At 43.2% G+C, this 18538-nt stretch overlaps 1 protein-coding gene across 6 annotated transcripts in view; it reads right to left on the reverse strand.

Moving 5' to 3' along the window:
* Nucleotides 1-18195, reverse strand: part of PTPN12 (protein tyrosine phosphatase non-receptor type 12) — a 53357-nt gene extending 35162 nt beyond the window's left edge. For 2 of the 6 annotated variants that reach the window (XM_035128671.2, XM_035128675.2), the window contains exon 1: nucleotides 17907-18194. In XM_035128671.2, coding sequence (XP_034984562.2) covers nucleotides 17907-18005 — 99 coding nt within the window. In that variant the 5' untranslated portion in view covers nucleotides 18006-18194. Of the gene's footprint in view, nucleotides 1-811; nucleotides 6970-8337; nucleotides 8443-17906 lie in introns of those variants that run through there. The other 4 variants (XM_035128672.2, XM_060279522.1, XM_060279521.1 and 1 more) reach the window with 4 other exon arrangements.
* Nucleotides 18196-18538: the final 343 nt, after the last annotated feature.

The raw sequence follows: 18538 nt of genomic DNA on the forward strand, positions 1-18538 counted from the left end.
TTAGCCATGTGCCAGGCACGTTTTGCTACTGCTGTGGGTCCAATTGTGTCTAGGTGGAGTTTTCTGGGGGGGCAAGTTTAAAAACCTCTCCCTTAGTTCATAGTAGATACTATTTCCATTTCCACTGTGTGTTTCTCCTTCTTGCATACTGGGACAAGTGAATTGTTGTAAGAGCAAGCTACAGGCAAGAAATGTAGCTGAAATCATAGAATCACAGAACTATAACATTGGAAAGGATCCCGAGGGTCATCTGGTCCTACACTCTGGCAAATAAATATTCCATTGTGGCAACTGTAACCTAGATTTAAGGTGCCATTTAGCATTTTGCCCACATGGTTTGATTTCAAACGACCTGAGCAAAAGTAGCAGGGCTTGCAAGTACCACTGACAAGCTGTTCATTGATGCCTGATCACCTGAGCCTTCACCCAGGTGCTCTGACTTCAAACCACACGGGCAAAAGAAAACACTATGCCCAATTTCATGGTGACATCAGGGCAATACCACCCACCTGTCAAAATGCCTATGGATGCTGGGGGAGACCAGTTCCAAACACTTGACCTAGTTATCAATATTAAACTGCTTTGCTGGGAGGGCAATTAGGATGGCATGTACTGTAAATTTGTACTTGACAATGCCCACCGGCTAAGAGGAGTGCAGTATTACAAAAGCAGGAGGATTCCACCAAGGCAGAGGCCCTGGTCTTTGCCTAGGAGGGTAGGTGAGCTGCTACCAGCAGAGCATGGAAACCCACAAAATTAAGCATTTTGATTTGAGGAACTGATGACACAGAAACAAAACTACTCCCCACACCTTCTTGCTCTGGTCAGCATGAGATCCACCACTCGTCCCGGACGCCAGGTTTGGATTGCTGTTTATGAACTGAAACTACAATAGAGAATTCTGAATCTATTAAAATTTGCCATGATTATTCAGTCAGAAAACTCCAGATGCTACCAGTTTATGGTTTGAAATGTCTCACTCACAAATCCCCCACTGACACAAATCCAGGCATTTATTCAGAATGAGCATTTTACTTTACCCATTGTTTTGTCTTCTTCCTGACCCTCCCTCAGCAGAGGAAACATACAGTACATGCTAGCACAAACAACACAGGCCATTTCTTCCAAGAGCCTAATCCACACTACAATTCACAGAAAGACTCACTGATGCTTCACCAAAAGGAATATATGCTCTTGTATTGTAAGTGTGTCAAAACAGATAATGAAATATTGCTGCAGCAGAACCCAGAATATTCTTCCAAAATAATATTATGAGTTTTTCACACATAGCTTCTCCATTTTGGTGCTATTTCTGTTAAATATATCATGACATGGTGTAGTATGTTGTGTGCTGTTGTTCATCCGAGGTTGCATTTACCTAATTTTAAAACCTGCTATGGAACAGATGGTTGTTATTATATGTATTATATGTATTCTATTTCTTTTCCCCCATGACTGTAAACAGTACACAGGCAATTCTTGCATATCTTGTCTTCTTCAAATTCTTTGATTCTTCTTCTGCACCAAGTTTTGGTTTTTTTAAAAAGCCATTTATGTTTGGGAATATGCTAAATAAAGTAATATAGTAGGGATCATTATTTTAATCCATGCAATTTTACAATTCTCTGAAACCTCTTAAATAAGAAAAACTCAGCATGGAAAACTATTGATCTTACAGAGAAACACTTTTTCAATAATGCATTTTGTATAAATGTATATATGAATTTCACATCCTTTTGTATTTCATTTACTATGACACCTGACATTTAATACGTCGGGAACCAGTGTTGTGTCCATGTGTTTCAATTATGAAATCAAGCTAGCCTGTAGAAAGAAGCAAAGTCCTGTGGTACCCTGTTGTTCCAAAATTGTGGATTACCAATTATAAGTATGAGTAGTTCATGAATGTTTATGCCACAATACATTTGTCCTCAAGGTGCCAGAATACATAGGATAAAATGACAGAAATGGAGGGAGAACCCAACAGCCCATGGAGTAAGTTGGGCTCAGAGTGCAAGGAACCTAAATTACTCAGTGAAGTTCACAGCTTAATAGGAGTTGAACACTATGCTGCCACACTGGCTCTTGATAATCCCAGAATATACAAACAATTGAACATGAGTACTGTTTTAAAAGAGGGACGCAGGTGGTGCTGTGGGTTAAACCACAGAGCCTAGGGCTTGCCGATCAGAAGGTTGGTGGTTCGAATCCCCGCGACGGGGTGAGCTCCCGTTGCTCGGTCCCAGCTCCTGCCAACCTAGCAGTTTGAAAGCACGTCAAAGTGCAAGTAGATAAATAGATACCGCTCCAGCGGGGAGGTAAACGGCGTTTCCGTGTGCTGCTCTGGTTCGCCAGAAGCAGCTTTGTCATGCTGGCCACATGACCTGGAAGCTGTACGCCAGCTCCCTCGGCCAATAACGCGAGATGAGCCCAGAGTTGGTCACGACTGGACCTAATGGTCAGGGGTCCCTTTACCTTTTTACTGTTTTAAAAAGCTGTTTTAAAAAGACACCACGTAGCTAGCAAACATTTCAGAGCAGTGTCAAATGCAAAAATGTAAGATCTTTAATAAGACAGCTGATAAGACTAGGACTACAACAATAATAGCAATAAATATGCAACTATATTGCTGCTCCTTTACAACCTGAAGGTAAGTAAGTTGCCACACATACACCCAAAAGAAACAAAAAATCCCCCACAAAACTTGTTACAAAACCACCCAATGAAGGCACTATTGGCATCTGGGAGTTTTCATTCTTTTGTTTTTCTAGAATACAGAAATGTGAAAGGCTTTCTTTAATAAAATCAAAGTGATGGGAATAAAGATGCTTGGATTAATTTCTAGTACTTATTTTATCCATTTGTTACATTAAAAAGTTGTCCTTTGCATTACACTTGAGCAAACTCCTACTAACTGCAAACACTAGCTGACAAAACCCACAATCATGACTGAGAGTTTATTTCATGTAATCCGCTGCAATTTGTTTGAGTAGGCAGTGCCTAAAGAAGAGCTTCAGGCTTGTAACACTCTGCCAGCTGAGTGCAGATTTGTTCTAAAAGTAGCAGATGTCTCATGGAATATATATAATATGGAAAACATTCTGATTTACCGTGTTTCTCATATTATAAGTCATGTCTTATATTTATTTTTTTCTCAAAAAAACACAACATGGCTTATTTTCAAGGGATGTCTTATTGAGCTGCGGCTCCAGCCAGCTCCCGGGCTTCGCGCGCTGCCTGCTAAGGCTCCTGCTGGCTGCCGGGGCTTACCGATAGTGCGCTTTGAGCTGCGGCTCCAGCCAGCTCCCGGGCTTCGCGTGCTGCCCGCTAAGGCTCCTGCAGGCTGCCGGGGCTTACCGATAGTGCGCTTTGAGCTGCGGCTCCAGCCAGCTCCCGGGCTTCGCGCGCTGCCCGCTAAGGCTCCTGCTGGCTGCTGGGGCTTACCGATAGTGCGCTTTGAGCTGCGGCTCCAGCCAGCTCCCGGGCTTCGCGCGCTGCGCGCTAAGGCTCCTGCCGGCTGCCGGGGCTTATCAGGAGCGCGCTTTGAGCTGCGGCTCCAGCCAGCTCCCGGGCTTCGCCCGCTAAGGCTCCTGCCGGCTGCCGGGGCTTTGCTTAGCAGGGTCCCGATCCTTTGTTCTTTGCCCGCCGCGGCTCCTGCCGGCTGCCGGGCTTTGCGCGGCTTGAGCTGCGGGTCTAGCAGGGTCCCGGCGCCGCGCGCTGAGGCTCTACCGTAGCCGGGCTTCGCACTGAGGCTCCTGCTGCAGCTCTTGCTGGCTCCCACTCGGACGGAGCTCCACGTGGCAGCGGCATCCGGTTCCGAGGAGGCATCTTCCTTTTCTTCTTACGGTACCGTATTTTGCACAGACCTGCTCCCACCACAACCCGGTACTGCTACGTCTTATTTTCGGGGTATGCCTTATATTTCGCCAGGTCATGAAAATCCTGCCATGCCTTATTTTTTAGGGATGCCTTAAAATATGAGAAACACGGTAGTTTTTCCTCATTTTTTATTGGCATGGGAGCTTGCATGTTAGATAAAATCTCAGTTCAAAGATGAATTCTTTTTAGACATTGAAATCAAACAACTCCCATTACGAACTCTTCCATTTAAGAATCTTAAACCATATCTATTGAACTCAACAACAAATGCATTGATAGAACCCTGCTCACAGGGTTTAGTCACACATTGTTTTTTAAGCTAGGGAAACAAAATTAAACACAGTCCAACCAACTGTATATTTTGCATGCTTACTTAAATAGCAAAGTTTCCCAAAACAAACATTGCAACAGAGTGCTAATCTGCAGCAGAGTGCCAATCCTTTGGCACTTCTGTTTTACTACATAGTGTACCTAAGACATTTTCATTCCTGCCCAAACATTTCACCTCTTAAGATGCTTTTAATAATGTACATCAGCCCTCAGTCATGAAGGTTTGATAGCAAGAACTCCAGAGCCTTTGAAGACCTATGGTGTCCTGGGCCTTTGGGGATCCCATTTTTGTATTGAAGGACTGGTACACTTCAGTACAATCTATTTTAATACTTTCTTTGTGGGGCAATCAGACACTCCAGAGGCTGCAGCCAGGACAAAATGTGTAACTTTTATTTATTAAGAGGGGCTGGCCAAAACATATTAAACCCAATAAGCACTAGATTCAAGATGTCTGTTATCACCTTTAAAGTCCTAAATGACCTGTGTCATTTGGTGTGAGAGCCTCTCTATCGGAGACAACATAATCACTTAAAAGTAGCAATAACAGCAAAACACAAAAGAACAGATCCAACTGCTGTAACTCACTACAGTCACAAAGAACTGAAGGCTCTTTTAAAAAGGAAAGTCTTTACTCTTGAGCAGAAGACTAGCTGGGAAGAGAGTACTAGTAAGTTGCTCTGTTCAAGCAGCAATTCCAGAGTATGGATACAGCCACTAAAAAACGCCCTTTCCAATCTGAGTCAACAATGCTTTTAGAATACGTACAAGGATCTGTTGTTAATAGCCAGACAGGCTGATTTTGCAGGAAGAGGTCATTCAAGGACTCGGGTCCCAAACTGCATTGTTGCCTTTACAGTTACTCAGTTGCAAACATTTGTATCCAAAGGGAATCCAATTTTTTACACCAATGGAATGAGTCATTAATATGGAATCCTGTTTAGTACACTGGTGTTAGAAAAAATGCTGGCTGCTCTCTCCAGAGTTTATGAAAAGCCACAAGGAACACAGATGGTTCACTGAAGCTCCTCTACCCTCCTCTATAGTACTACTGTGTTAGTAAAAAGGTGCCTTCAAAATTATGTCTCTGTTTTAACACTGATTGTCTTGCAAGTCATAAGCTAGTTAAAGTAGTTTGACTGTGAAAACATTCTAATAAATGTACAACTCCAAGCCACCTGGAGTTTACTACAGTGTCATTACAGTGCCGCTGCTCCCTGTTACCATGTAGGAGTCTCTCTCTTTTCGAATAATATGTGATTTTATCTGCAAAGAAAACTTTGCAAAATCACTACAGAAGATCTTGGGAGTCCTTATTGGACTCCAATGGCAAAGGTGGTTCAGTTAGACTGCAAACCACCTGAAAGAGTCGCCTGCTGCTGTTTTCTGTAAATGCAATAGGGGCAGCGAAGAAAGTCCTCTTCGCTGTCTCTATTGCCACTTGGTAGGCTCAATGTTGAGCTCTAACTCGTGTTTGATCCAATTCAGAGTGAGTTTTTTTGCCACCGGCGCTCTAGCCATCTCAGCAATTCTTTCAGCGTGATGCTTCAGAGCCAGACAGTCAATAGACCTGGTTATCCCCTTATTCCAGTGGGCCACCAGGGAATCAGCTGAAAGGCCAACAACATGGGATAAGACATCCCCTACCACTCTCTGGAAGCCATCTGGATCCATTAAGTGACAGGGGTGGACCATTCAAATTGGTCTCACTTCCCTGTGGAGGGGAAGGGTCATGGATAAGTCTAATTGCACCAGGAACTGATATGACTGTGGCACTTTTTTTGTTTCACTGGAACTTAGTGTCAGATTACCCACATCCATAGAGGTAAACACCAGATGTAAGTGTTATTCAGGGACAGCCCCATGGCAGCCATACTTTCCATGAAGTCCCAAGCAGCCCCTTGTAAGGTTGTGTTGGCAAGGATTTTTAGGCAGGGCCTTGGTGCAGCGGAGAGGTTGGTACACCAATAGGAATCCTCTACTGCCCCTATTGCCCAACTTTCATGTGACTGTCTTTCAGATAGTTGAAGATGGCTATCATATCACCTCTCAGTCTCCTTTTTTCCAGGCTAAGCATATCAACTCCCATAACCATTCCTCATGAGATTTCGTTTTCAGACCCTTTATCATCTTGCCTGCTGTAAGTTAAAGGGGAAAGACATAAGTGATCATTAGTTAACGGTCATGCAGAACAATAGCACAATGAACAACCATATTAAATACGCTGCACTACACTTCAAGCAAGCTGAGTTTCTGCCAGACACCTATACACCATTCCATTAAATAAGAGTACAGGCCTGAACATTGCTAAACTGGCAGCTACCAATTTGACAGTCATCACTTTAAGAAAATATTTTGATATACTGTTCAGAAGTGCTATTAATTCAAATTCTTAATAACTAAAGCAGAATAAATATATTATTGCTTTTGACAGAGGACCTGAAGATGCTTAAGCTATTAAAACACACAACAATTTATTCAATGTAATCTGTATATACCACTACACTGCATTATATATACCACTCTACACAGATCATAGTGAAACTCATACAGGATACATCTGTGGTGTCATGAGTCTAGTAATATGAGCAATCTACTAGAAAACAATTGCAAGAAAATGCATGAGCTATAGGGGGTCAATTAACTCAGTAAAATACAACTATTGTATCTTCCAGCTGCACCTAACCATTACTGCTCATTATGTTTATTTTCCTTATATTTTGTCTTTCTTCCAATGAGTTAAAGGCAGTGCAAAAAAACCCACCCAACCCCACCACACATTTTTATTCTTACAACCATCCTTTGAGATAGGTTTAAGGCTAATAAGACAGTGTAGCTGTCCAAGGTTACCCAATGAGTTTTCCAATGACAGGGGTGGGTACTTGAACCCAGGTCACCCAAGTCCAGCTCCAACACTCTAATATCACATTGGCTAGGATCACAGTACCTCCAGTGGAAAAGATAATATAATTTCAATACTGTCTAGTATCCACTATCACAATACCTTTTTCCAGAAGATCATTACTTTAATAGCATTAATAGCAATTAGTACTATTAAACAACCTGAATACATTTTTCACTTATTCCCACTTCTGCTACCATGCAGTGTTCCACCCTTTCAAGCTACTACGTTATGGTAACTCCAATGTAGCATCAGCTATTTTGAAGCAGGAAGCTCTAACCACATTACGCTTCATACGTCTTCCAGCAAGTCCTCAGACAGTGTTACTACAGCTCAGAAATCACTACAGTTCTTGCTGGTAGCACTACACCCGTGCATCCACAATGATAGTTTCTCCCACTCAAGCATACAGCAAGGCATTTGTACTTGACATGTTTCTGATCTGAATTAGTCTAGTTTTACAACCCCAGAGTCGGTCACGACTGGACCTAATGGTCAGAGGCCCCCTTACCTTTTTACATTCAATAGTAATCCTCCCAGTTTTATACTTTCTAATGACTACATCCTTGGGATGCAATACTTCTCACAATTAAGACCATTCAAGTTCTAAAGAGGTCAGTAATAGCTGCATGAACCTGAAGACTCAACCTGCACTTAAACAGACACATTCTGTACAGTCCTTAATACATCCTCCGACCTATACCATGACCTAAGAAAACTGCCAATAAAGTCTGTTTATACAAATTATGGAACTTCTGCATATTATCTTAGTTTAGGGTTGCCATACTGCAAACAGTGAAAATCCAGACAGAAAACAACACTATGGGGCATATGGCAACTGTAGTTTGCATTATTGACCAGCATTTAGAGTATACCTGCTAGAGTGAGCAATGTATTTCTCATGTACTTCCAGTCCTTACACAGCAGTTGGAAGCTAAGCTTACATATCTCCATATTGCAAATAGGGGTGGGGATGTGGGGGATGTAGTTAACTATAGGAGTTGTCCCCAAAACATCTACTGAGCCAACACTTAAGGCGAAATGTAAACAAGTGTTGGTTCTTAACTCATTTAGAGGAGTGTTGATAGAAAGGAGTAAAAGACAGGCCTTGTGGCAAAGCACTGCTGATTAGGGCTACAGGTTCCAATTGATTTAAAATCTTGTATAATTTTAAGTTCCCCCAAGTTATATTGGGCAGAAGTTTTCAGAAGGTATTAAGTACTTACAAAAATCACAGAGGGCAGGTGCCATCTTAGAAGACGCATCCCCCCTTCCTCTCACCCAAGAGAGAATGCATCTGAGATTATGCTTGTGGCACATGGATGCGTCATCTAAAAGACAAAGCAAGAATGCTGTTTTCTTCAGAGCCACTGTTTTAGTTGTATATGCAAAGTCAGATTGTCAGTAATACAATTTTTGATAAATTTTGATACATTTCAGTAGCACTATACTAGGAATTCTAGTGTAGCTTTGGAGATTTCACCTCCTCCCCCCCCCAAAAAAAAATCCTGCCACAACAAGGATATACAGACATGAAGGCAGATTTGAAAGTATTTAAGTGCTAGTAATTTGATTGGAAAACTATGTGCTACGGTTTTCCAGATATTGAATTCTTCATCCAAATGCCATGTCATATTTTTATGTGGTTGGGTTAGGGTTGATCACCTCCTTGGGCACATGTTACATAATTATTTAGAGTATTTCTAACCCACTGTTCATTAATATAATAACAGAACCGGTTACATAAAAGAAAACTTTAAAACATGAATATTTAAACACATTTAACCACCTCCCAACGACTGTACCTGTACATATCAAGATGGGTCAGGTATTTTTTAAAATAAAAAAGCCACACGTTTTGTGATCTATGGTCCTGTCATGGAGGCATTCAAACAAACTATTAATTCTTGCTTCTTATATAAAAAGTTATATAATCAAGGGAAACCAGCTTAAAGATGTATTGCGGTTATCTGTTGGAAAGAGACAATGGTGTCCTGTGTTTTACTACAGGCTTGCAAATAACCACTTGCCTGGTTGTGGTTGCCTGATGCAAGTATAAATTACTTCTAGATACATTATCAAGTCTCTTCTTTGAAGCTTCTCTCCAGCATGCAACTTGTCAATGCAAAGGGTATTTTGTGTATGGGTCAATCAATGACATACACAAAGGGCTGCCTGCTACTTCTCACAGCACAAGCATCCAAATGCAGTCTGGGATGCCGTGGCTGCCTCTGTTCCCTTCACTATGTGAGAGCTAGTTATGTCTTATTTTCAGCATAATTATCTGCACAAATTTAGTAGGCATGGGCTTATCTTCCTCTTCTGTTTACCTTTTTTCTGCATGACTTGAGGCAGTCATTTGGAATTCATTTGAACTGTGAATTCCTGTCCTGTATATGAAACTGTTTAAGATTAAGTATCAAGTGGAGAGCTGCAACAATACTTTACTGTACATCCAATAGGAGTGGCTCCTATTCAGAGCTCCGTGTAGCACTGTATAGGTCAGGAGGACCTAAACAGAGGAGGACCTCCTTTTCTCTCTCCCTGCCCACTCCCATGCTGTAAAGTACTAAAGAGTTCAGTTTGGGTGCTGGTTGTCAATCTGTGTTTTATTGCTGTATCTCATGTGGGAGGGTTCTGGAGCTCTGAGGAAAGGAAAATCTGTTTTCCCGAGTCTCTCCCTCCTGAAACCTCCCCAAATAATACAGGGAGGGAAGTTTAATCTTAGGGTGTGCAGTTCACTTCCTTCATTCTGAGGCAGTTGCTAAAGTCTGGAACATTTGGTTCAAAATGCATGAATCTGCAGAAGAGCAATATTACCCAACTTCAAATCCAAAGAATTAGGTTAATTGCACTTTTTTTTCCTGATGGAAAACACCACTTAAGCTTCAATAGCACATTCCCTTATGGGAAAAAAATCAATGAAATTCACAAGGTATGCACAAATAAGTAAATCCATTTTCATTTTGCAATTCTAGAAGCCCAGGTACTACCGGTATCAAACTTATTTTGGCTACGCCCACATGCTATTTAGTATGCAGTCTGCTCCTACCATGCAAATGCATGCTTTTGTGTAGTGCTACTACGGTAGGACTCATTTGTTATCAGTAAAAATACAGCCGTGGCCACTAACACTAGAGAAGTTACAATGAATAAGCCATATAAGGTGTGCAAACAGTTTTATAGTAGCAGTCAGGGGGGATAAAAACCAATGATTTTTTTTAAATCAGTTTTTTTATTTAAATTGGATTTTTTAAAATAAAATGCTTTTGGAGGAAAAATATTTCTAAAGATAGTTTTATATTTAAATTACATTATAGTCCAAAGGCTAGAATCAGGAAAAAATGATGTTTGTAATTATGTAGCATGAGGCTTTATATGCAATGTTTAAATTTATTGGTAAATGAATTCCATTAATCCATTCACAATTTAGAAAGGTTTCTGTAAGATTATTTGGGGCAGTTTTTCTAATGAGAAGATATTATCACAGATGCTTGTTTTTGCAGTTCTCAAAAGCATGAATTCATGTCTGCAGAGGTAATATGCTTTTTCTTCACAGGAAAAATGTTTTAAAATAAGCATACAGAGTTGAGGGGAAAACCTTAATCCCATTGTTCCTTTGCAAATTATATACACAGAATCAACCCCTTACCTCTTAAATGCTAAGTTCCAAGCGTTCCAATAGATTGTTTGGAGTGGAATAGATCTGCACAAGTAGCTAAGTGTGAAGCAGTAAAAATGAAAGTGCAACCTTGTGAGATGACTACTCCACAAGGAGTATTGGGATCTTTGTGTAATAATTGTGCAAGTCAGTTGCATGTCTGTGCAACTCAGACTTGAGGCAAATGCCGAAGGCACTTCAGGGCTGGCAACCTCTTTCCAATCCCACTGGGTTCCAGCAACTGCACTAACACTTAACTGTACAGAATAGGCACCTGAATGTAGAAGCAAATCCAAAGGGGTGGTGGGGGTGGGTGGAGGAAATAGTAACTGGGATCTGTAAGTCCTTGGCGAGACCTTGAAGTACTTGACAGTCAACTAATAAGAGCTCACTGGTTCCAGGCCCTGCTTCCCAGGGCTCACCTGACATTGTCCAAACACTAAAGTCTCCTGCAGCAGGAATTCCCGAAGTTCTCCGCTCCAGTCCTTGGTTCCCCTTTTCCAGCTTCTTTCTGCAAGCCTGTTGCAGCCTAGGCCTACCAACTGTATGTCTCCCCCACCCCACCCCCTAAAAAAAAGGAAGGCCAGCCTCTTGAAAGCCAGGGCTGCTGGGAGATATAGCCCCTATAAACAGTTAACTTATTAAATCTCCCAATATTTTCATAATTATCTGTCTATGTATTTCTAATAGTATAACCAAATTTGTAATTTTTGATATAACTGTAAAAACTACTCTGAAAATTCCAAAAATGAAACCTTATACCAGCAAGAATGAGTCTTTTTGTAAAAAAAGAAAAAAAAGTGATTTAAATCAAGTCTTACTGACTAGTGATTTAAATCGTTATTTAAATCAAATCCACCCTGGTAGCAATTCATTCCATCCTTCTCCATATCTGCCATTAGTCAATGTATAATCTTGCTAAACGTCTCTTATTCCGAGTCACAAAAGCTCTCTCGCCTTCCAGTTATGGATGAGTGTGTTAATTCTACAGCTCATTGTTCCGCAACAACACCATGAAGCACTATGAAATATTTTACATGTACTGTATTCTGTAACTGTGTATATAAAACCACATCAAGGACAATTCATCATGACTCCTACACACAACTGCACTACAGTGCCCATTTCTAGAGGCAAGGACACTGCAAAGTATCTGGACATTACTTCCAATAAGGATTCTGGTCAGGCCTTCCACAGAGAGATCCCATTAACCCACTCTTCTCCAGGGCCCAATCACACAGGTTCTGAGGATCAAGCTGATCACTTGCGTAAGAGTTTATCATCAGTAAGCTAAAAAAACATGTTTTGGTGGAGTGATGACCTGAATAGTAATTAGCTCTGGAGTGAGCACTTTCATTTTCTCACCTGCAGACTCCAGGATGAAGTTAGACAACTTGCTTTCAAATATTGAGTAGCCATTAAAAATTCAGATTAGGAATCTATCAACTAACCTTTAGAAATGCTGAACTAGCCTATCCATCAAATCCAATACCGACATGGAACTACAACAGTTCCAGATTAGACAGCATGCATTTTAGAAAAACTAGGAAGTAAATCAATGTGAAACAAGTTGGTTAGAGCATGGTGCTGATAATATCAAGGTTACAGGTTCAAACTCTACACAGCTGCATATTTCTGCATTGCAGAGAACTGGACTAGATCAGGGGTCAGCAAACTTTTTCATCAGGGCTGGTCTACTCGACTATATTTTGAAAAATATAAATACCCTGCAAGCCGGTCCCACAGCTGCATCCGGACCTGGAGGAGGAACCCACCCTGCATGCGTTCAGGAGTGTGTCTCGGCGGCACCCGCCTACCGACGTTGACGAGCAGCAGCCTCTCCATTGGCCCATCCCCGCCGAGCTCCCAGAAGGCGTGCACCATGCGCTGCTCTCCCTCCAGCGTGGCCGCCGAGCACACCAGCAGTGCCGAGCCGGGCGCTGAAGCCCCGCAACACGCCCGTCACGATGCCCATGGCACAGCCCAGGGCCACTGCCCACCCACCTCTCCGTCCATGGTCACGCCGGGTTTACCCAGAGGCGTCTGCAGCTTCGGATTGGCTGCAGGAGCTTCCCACAGCCAATCCAAAGCCGTGATAGCGTCACGGACGTCAATCCCCACGCGGCGAGGCATCTGCAGCTTCTTTTCAAGTAAACACCGCACCGGTTTAGCTCAGCACGGGGGCTGACCCAGCAGGCGGCAGGGTCTGCAGGCGGGATTTACGAGCCTGGTTTGCCAACCCTTGGACTAGAAGATGATGCTCAGGATCCCTTCCAGCTCTACAATTCTATTATTCTGAGTCATCTTTTTTCAGTAAGTCAGAGTTCTTAATGAAATAGAATATATTAATTTGGCTACTATATACCAGAGCCACCCAACAAACTGGCAAACTGTTCCAAATGTAAACCACATGGATTCAATTCTCCATAACTGCCAAACCAAAATGGTAAACTCATCAAAAGAACAAATAATCAGCCAATGCCATTTTTAAACACCCACATTTTAGCAGTCCCCTAACACAAAACAGTGATGGGGCCATACGGACCTTACTTGGCAAAAAATTTCACATAGTGGATGCCACTACAAGATAGCTATAGTCGAGAGGTTCCAAAACTGTGCTCTGCAACCTTCATTTAGGTAGTCCACAGTGTGACTGTGAATTTTGTTTATTTCTTATATTTTGTTTCATTCACTACTACTGTATTTGAATTCCATAGAATTAGCCCTCTTTACTGCCAACATGACCTGGAAGCTCCCTTGGCCAATAACGCGAGATGAGCACCGCAACCCCAGAATCGGTCACGACTGGACCTAATGGTCAGGGGTCCCTTTACCTTTACTGCCAGCTATGCTTCAGAGGAATGAAGGAACCAAGTAGGACCTCAGATAATGATTAGAGCATGAAGCTAGTGAAATTGCTAACTTGACTGAGATCACACTTGACTTAAAAATATTACACACACTTGACTACCCCAAGTAATGATTACTTGAATACCACCCCTTTCTAAGATCATGCTTTTAAGTAGGATGACAATCTACACATTTTATTTATTTCTTGTATTTGCTAGCCACTTTTCTCACACAGTGAGCCAAACCAACTTACCAATTAAGAAGAACCAATCAAAATCTAAAAATGCAGCTATAAAAATGCAGATCCCAACCCACAACAGGACCTTCAAATTAAAAGGCAAAAACTCAGATGAAGAGAAGTCTTTGCCTAGGACCTAAAAATAAAGAAAGATGGCATCAAGCATGCTACCCTGGGGAAAGCATTCCACAAGCAGGAATCCACCACTGAATTATCTGATAGCAGAGGCAGTAATGAAGATTCCATACAGTGCTTCTTCAGCTAGTATCTGCCAGTATCAGAGCCCGCGGGGCAACTTAAGTTACCAACAGGAACAATGCTAGTTTGGCAATGTAAAATTGAAACCATGAGTAATTCACTATATGGAGGAATATAAAGACACCTTTCAAACTAGGTGTAATGACCACATTGCCAGAACTAAAATAGGCACACCAGCAGGCACAAGGATCTTAGCAGTGGTATGTTTTTTTCTGTTAGAACAATTGGCAGGAATGTTTACTAAAGATAGTGGTAGCAGACCAAAAGTCATGAAGCTCGCAGGGTGACCATGGGCCAGTCGCAGCCTCTTAACCTACCTCACAGGGTCGTTGTAAGGATTAAATGAAGAAGGTGATGAACCATGTACTCATTGGAGAAAAAGGTGGGATATAAATGCAATAAATAGGCTCTTCTGCTTACCTGCTTAAGAAAGCTGGAGGGGGCAGCCAGATGAAGATGTCAGCTGCCAACATGGCATCCAGAGATCTCACATGGTCACAACTGGACCCGTGCTGGTTGCAAAATGCACCTGGCGCCTGGGGAGTTTCTGGCGCTGCTTCTCAATTAATCCCTACCTTGTGAGATACGTTAAGAGGCTGTTACTGGCCCATGGCCACCCAATGAGCTTCATGACTGAGTATGGACTGTGATCTCCCAGGTCCTAATCCAACACTCTAACCACTGCACTACACTGACTTCATACAGTACTGCTATGGGGCTATATAAATTAAGTAGGTAAATAAATATGGGGAAAGCAAAATGTCACTTAAAGAAGGATCTGAAATATTTTGAATCTGTTTTATTCTGGATTGTTTTATTTTATGTTTTAATGATTTCGTGATTTTATATGTGTTGGAAGCCACCCAGAGTGGCAGGGGCAGCCTAGCCAGGTGGGCAGGGTATAAATAAAATGTTATTAATATTGTTCTAGTTATTATTATCATCATGTTGTAAACCGCTTTTATATTTTTTCTTTAAAATATAAAGTGGTATAGAAATTAATAATAATAGTAATAGTAATAAATTTCATTGTAAAAAAAAGGCTCCTAGACATTCCATCGTGGCAACTACAACATTGGTTTAAGGTGTCATTTGGCACAAAGTAGTTCATATATCTGAGCTTCTAACACTGGGACAAATACTTTAGGAACACCTCTCCCTATACCAGTGTCCCCATGTTTTAAAATCTACAAGGGAGGCCCTTCTTGTCCTGTGACTGGTTGAGGCCACCACTCTGTTTGGATCTGTCTGCTGTGGGATGAGCCCTCTGTGACCATTACCTTGCCAAGAACATCTGATCCCTTATAGTCTGTTAGTGGCCTCCCAATGTTCAGAGGCTTGTAGCTCCCATTGCAGGCCCAGTCCTCTGGAACGCCTCCCTACTGAGATTAGACAGGCTTTCGCCCAGTTGTATTTCAGGTTTCTGACAAATACTTTCCCATTTCAGCAGTTTCCACATTCCCTGACCACTGGCTATGCCTGAGGCTGAGGCTGCTGGGAGTTGGGAGTCCAATAACATCTGACAGGCTACAGGTTAGACACCCCTGCCCTAAAAGAAGTAAGGAGGGTGAAAGAGAAGTCTTAAGGAAAGAGTAGCATACAAAGTCAGAAGAAAGCAGGATCTTGTAAACCCTTTAATTAAAGTGACTATGTGAGGATTGTTTGGACAAGAATGTTCAAAACAACACACAGGCATAGGAGAATGTGAATTGAATATACTGTATTAAATTTTGTCAAAGGAAACGTACAGTAGCTCTGAAAAAGGAAGCCTATATACAGCCAATACATCTTTAAAAGCCATTTTGTTCTGAACCATGCTGGGAACCAATTGGTTGAACTGTATATAAATCATTTGCGCTACACTTCTACATTTCAATACAGAACAATCTTTGATGTGATTAGGAAACAGATTATTAAGTGTTATTTTATTACAGGGACAGGTCACTTAAAAGGAAGAGTCCGTTTCAGTAAAACCATTGGCCAGTTTTAGTAAGTTTGTTTTACAACAGTGCATTTACAGTACTAAAGCAACCATCTGGCATCACACCCGGAACCAAGTCCACCCACATTAGCACTTTCATTCCTTCTTACTGTATAAATTCAGGAAAGAGACAGGACTAACAAGCCAAGTCCTCTTGTTCATTTTCATGTACTTAACTAATGAACACTAAGTTAAGAGCTAGACAAATGTTTCCTTATTCCAATAAGGGATTTGTTGAGTTCTTTATAAGAGCATTGCAACTGTTTAAGAGAACAGTCAAAGTCAATCCCATTTATTAGGTGTTTCACAGGAAATAGTAATATTTGTGCATTTCATGATCTATACAAAAAAGTAAGAACTGTAATTAAACACACCTCTACACTCAGCTTTAAGCAACAGATACTCCAAACCAGTGAAGTTTAAAGCCTTACGGATTGTGCATCAGGGTAACTACTTCGAGTCAAGTAAAACATGCAAGCTTTCCCCTCCTTTCAAATCCCTTTCTATTTACCTCAAGAACAATAGAACCCTTTCAGCCAGAAGAGCCATTCCTCTTTCCCATGCCTCCCCATCCGGGATGAGGAAACCGCTTCCTAAAGCCCACTTCCTCTTCCATGCCTCAGACCTGAAACAACTTTCAACAGCCCCTTGGTCTTTCGCAATATCCTGTAGACACCTCCCTATATTTCAGGAAACATCTTATTTGTCACTTGCATCAGAATTTTTGTGCTCTGAAGCCATCAGCTCAACCAGAGCTTAACCAGAATGCTTCTACCCTGAAGCGAATAGAACAAAAATGAAATGAAGGAGCATGATAATATTTCCAGTTGGGTTAACCAAAAAGCCCTTCATTGCCAAAGGTTTGCTGTTCCATATTAAACATTTGCAACAACCTTTATAAGAAGCTACTGTACATTGTTTTCAGAATTACAGCTAACCGTCATCCGCCAGCCAGCAGAATGAAGTAAAAATGAAGGAGCTGTAACGGTCCATTTGGATAAATATGGTCATAGGCCGTTATCTATGCACACGGAGATAAGCCTACCAATAAATGGCTGCAAGGATAAAAGAATGAGGATGCTGCTGGAGATTTTGAAGGGGAGGGAAGAGATGATGTTGGCAAGATGACTGGCTCCAAGGAAAGCACAGAGGTTTTGCAGTAGAATACAAAAATAGGAACCGGGAACTGAAATTTCGATAAATGCCCACTGCAACCCCAGGATGCTACTGTGTTGTACAGTATATGCACAGAGAGCACTTTACCTGGAGCAGGATTGCTTCACAGAACTGAGGAGAAGGAGAAAGGAGATAAGGAATCTCCCCTCTGGCTTCTTACATTTCTATTTGTGGAAGCGGCGGGCAGGGTGTATGAAGGGGGGGGAGAGGAAGGGGGGATCGCAAGCACAATGGCAGCAGCCCCTCACATGCCCCGGGCATCGCGGAAGCCTCCCCGCCACACGCACATGCAGCAGCAGCAGCAGCCCTACAGAAAAACTGAGGGAGTCCATTCACGCTAAAGGCTTTCTCGGGAGGAAAGTGGGGGGAGGATGCAGCCCTGCAGGCTCCTTCCAGAGCCCTTCATTCTCCCCACACGGACCCGGTGGCGCGATATGGGGGGTGGGGGGTGTTGGAGAGAAGCCGACAGGCCAGGATGCACCTACACGTAGGGAGGGAGGGGGGAAGGGGGAGGTCAACAGCATCGCCTGACAAGGCGCCCCGCCCTCTCCTCGCCCCACCAGAGACGGAATTCAATACGGACAACACCCCTCCTCCTTCTCCCCCCCCCCCCCAAAAAAATCCAGCATACCATGAAGTCGGTGGCGAACTTATCCTCCCCATTGTGGTCGGTGTCCTTCATGGCCTGGACTCGCTGGATGAATTTCCTCAGGATCTCCTCTTGCTCCATCCTCCTCCTCCTCCTCCTCCACCGCCTCCTCGCTTCCCTCCGCAAAGCGGGAGAGACCCAGCCTGAGGAGACGCCCCGCGAACCGGCTTTCTCGTTGCTGCTGCTGCTTCCGCCGCCGCCCTGGCCCTCCTTCCCCAACCGCCTCCCCACACCGACCCCGAGCACAACAACTTCCCCGCGGCGGCTCAGCTCAGCCCAGCGCCGCCCGGCCGCCCTCCCGCCCGATCCATTCTCCTCCTCCCTCCCTCCCGGCCCCTCCCTCGCTAACGCAGCCGCCGCGTCCGCCAACACCGAACGCCGGACGGCGGCGACGCACCTCGCCCTCCGCCCCTCTGCGGCGCAGGCGCAGCGAAACCCGCTCCCTCCCTCCGCTCCCTCCCACGTGTTGATCCGCCACGCCCGAGCTCTCTGCCCCCGCCATTGGCTTCCCCTATCAGAAGCCCCGCTGGCGATTGGTCTCGCTGCCCGTCAATCCCTGCCTCCTCCTCCTACCTCGGGAGAAACTTCCTTTTCCCCACCCCCACCCCTAGAAT

The sequence above is a fragment of the Zootoca vivipara genome, chromosome 10 (genome assembly GCF_963506605.1).
Source record: "Zootoca vivipara chromosome 10, rZooViv1.1, whole genome shotgun sequence".
In the NCBI taxonomy this organism is placed as follows: Eukaryota; Metazoa; Chordata; class Lepidosauria; order Squamata; family Lacertidae; genus Zootoca; species Zootoca vivipara.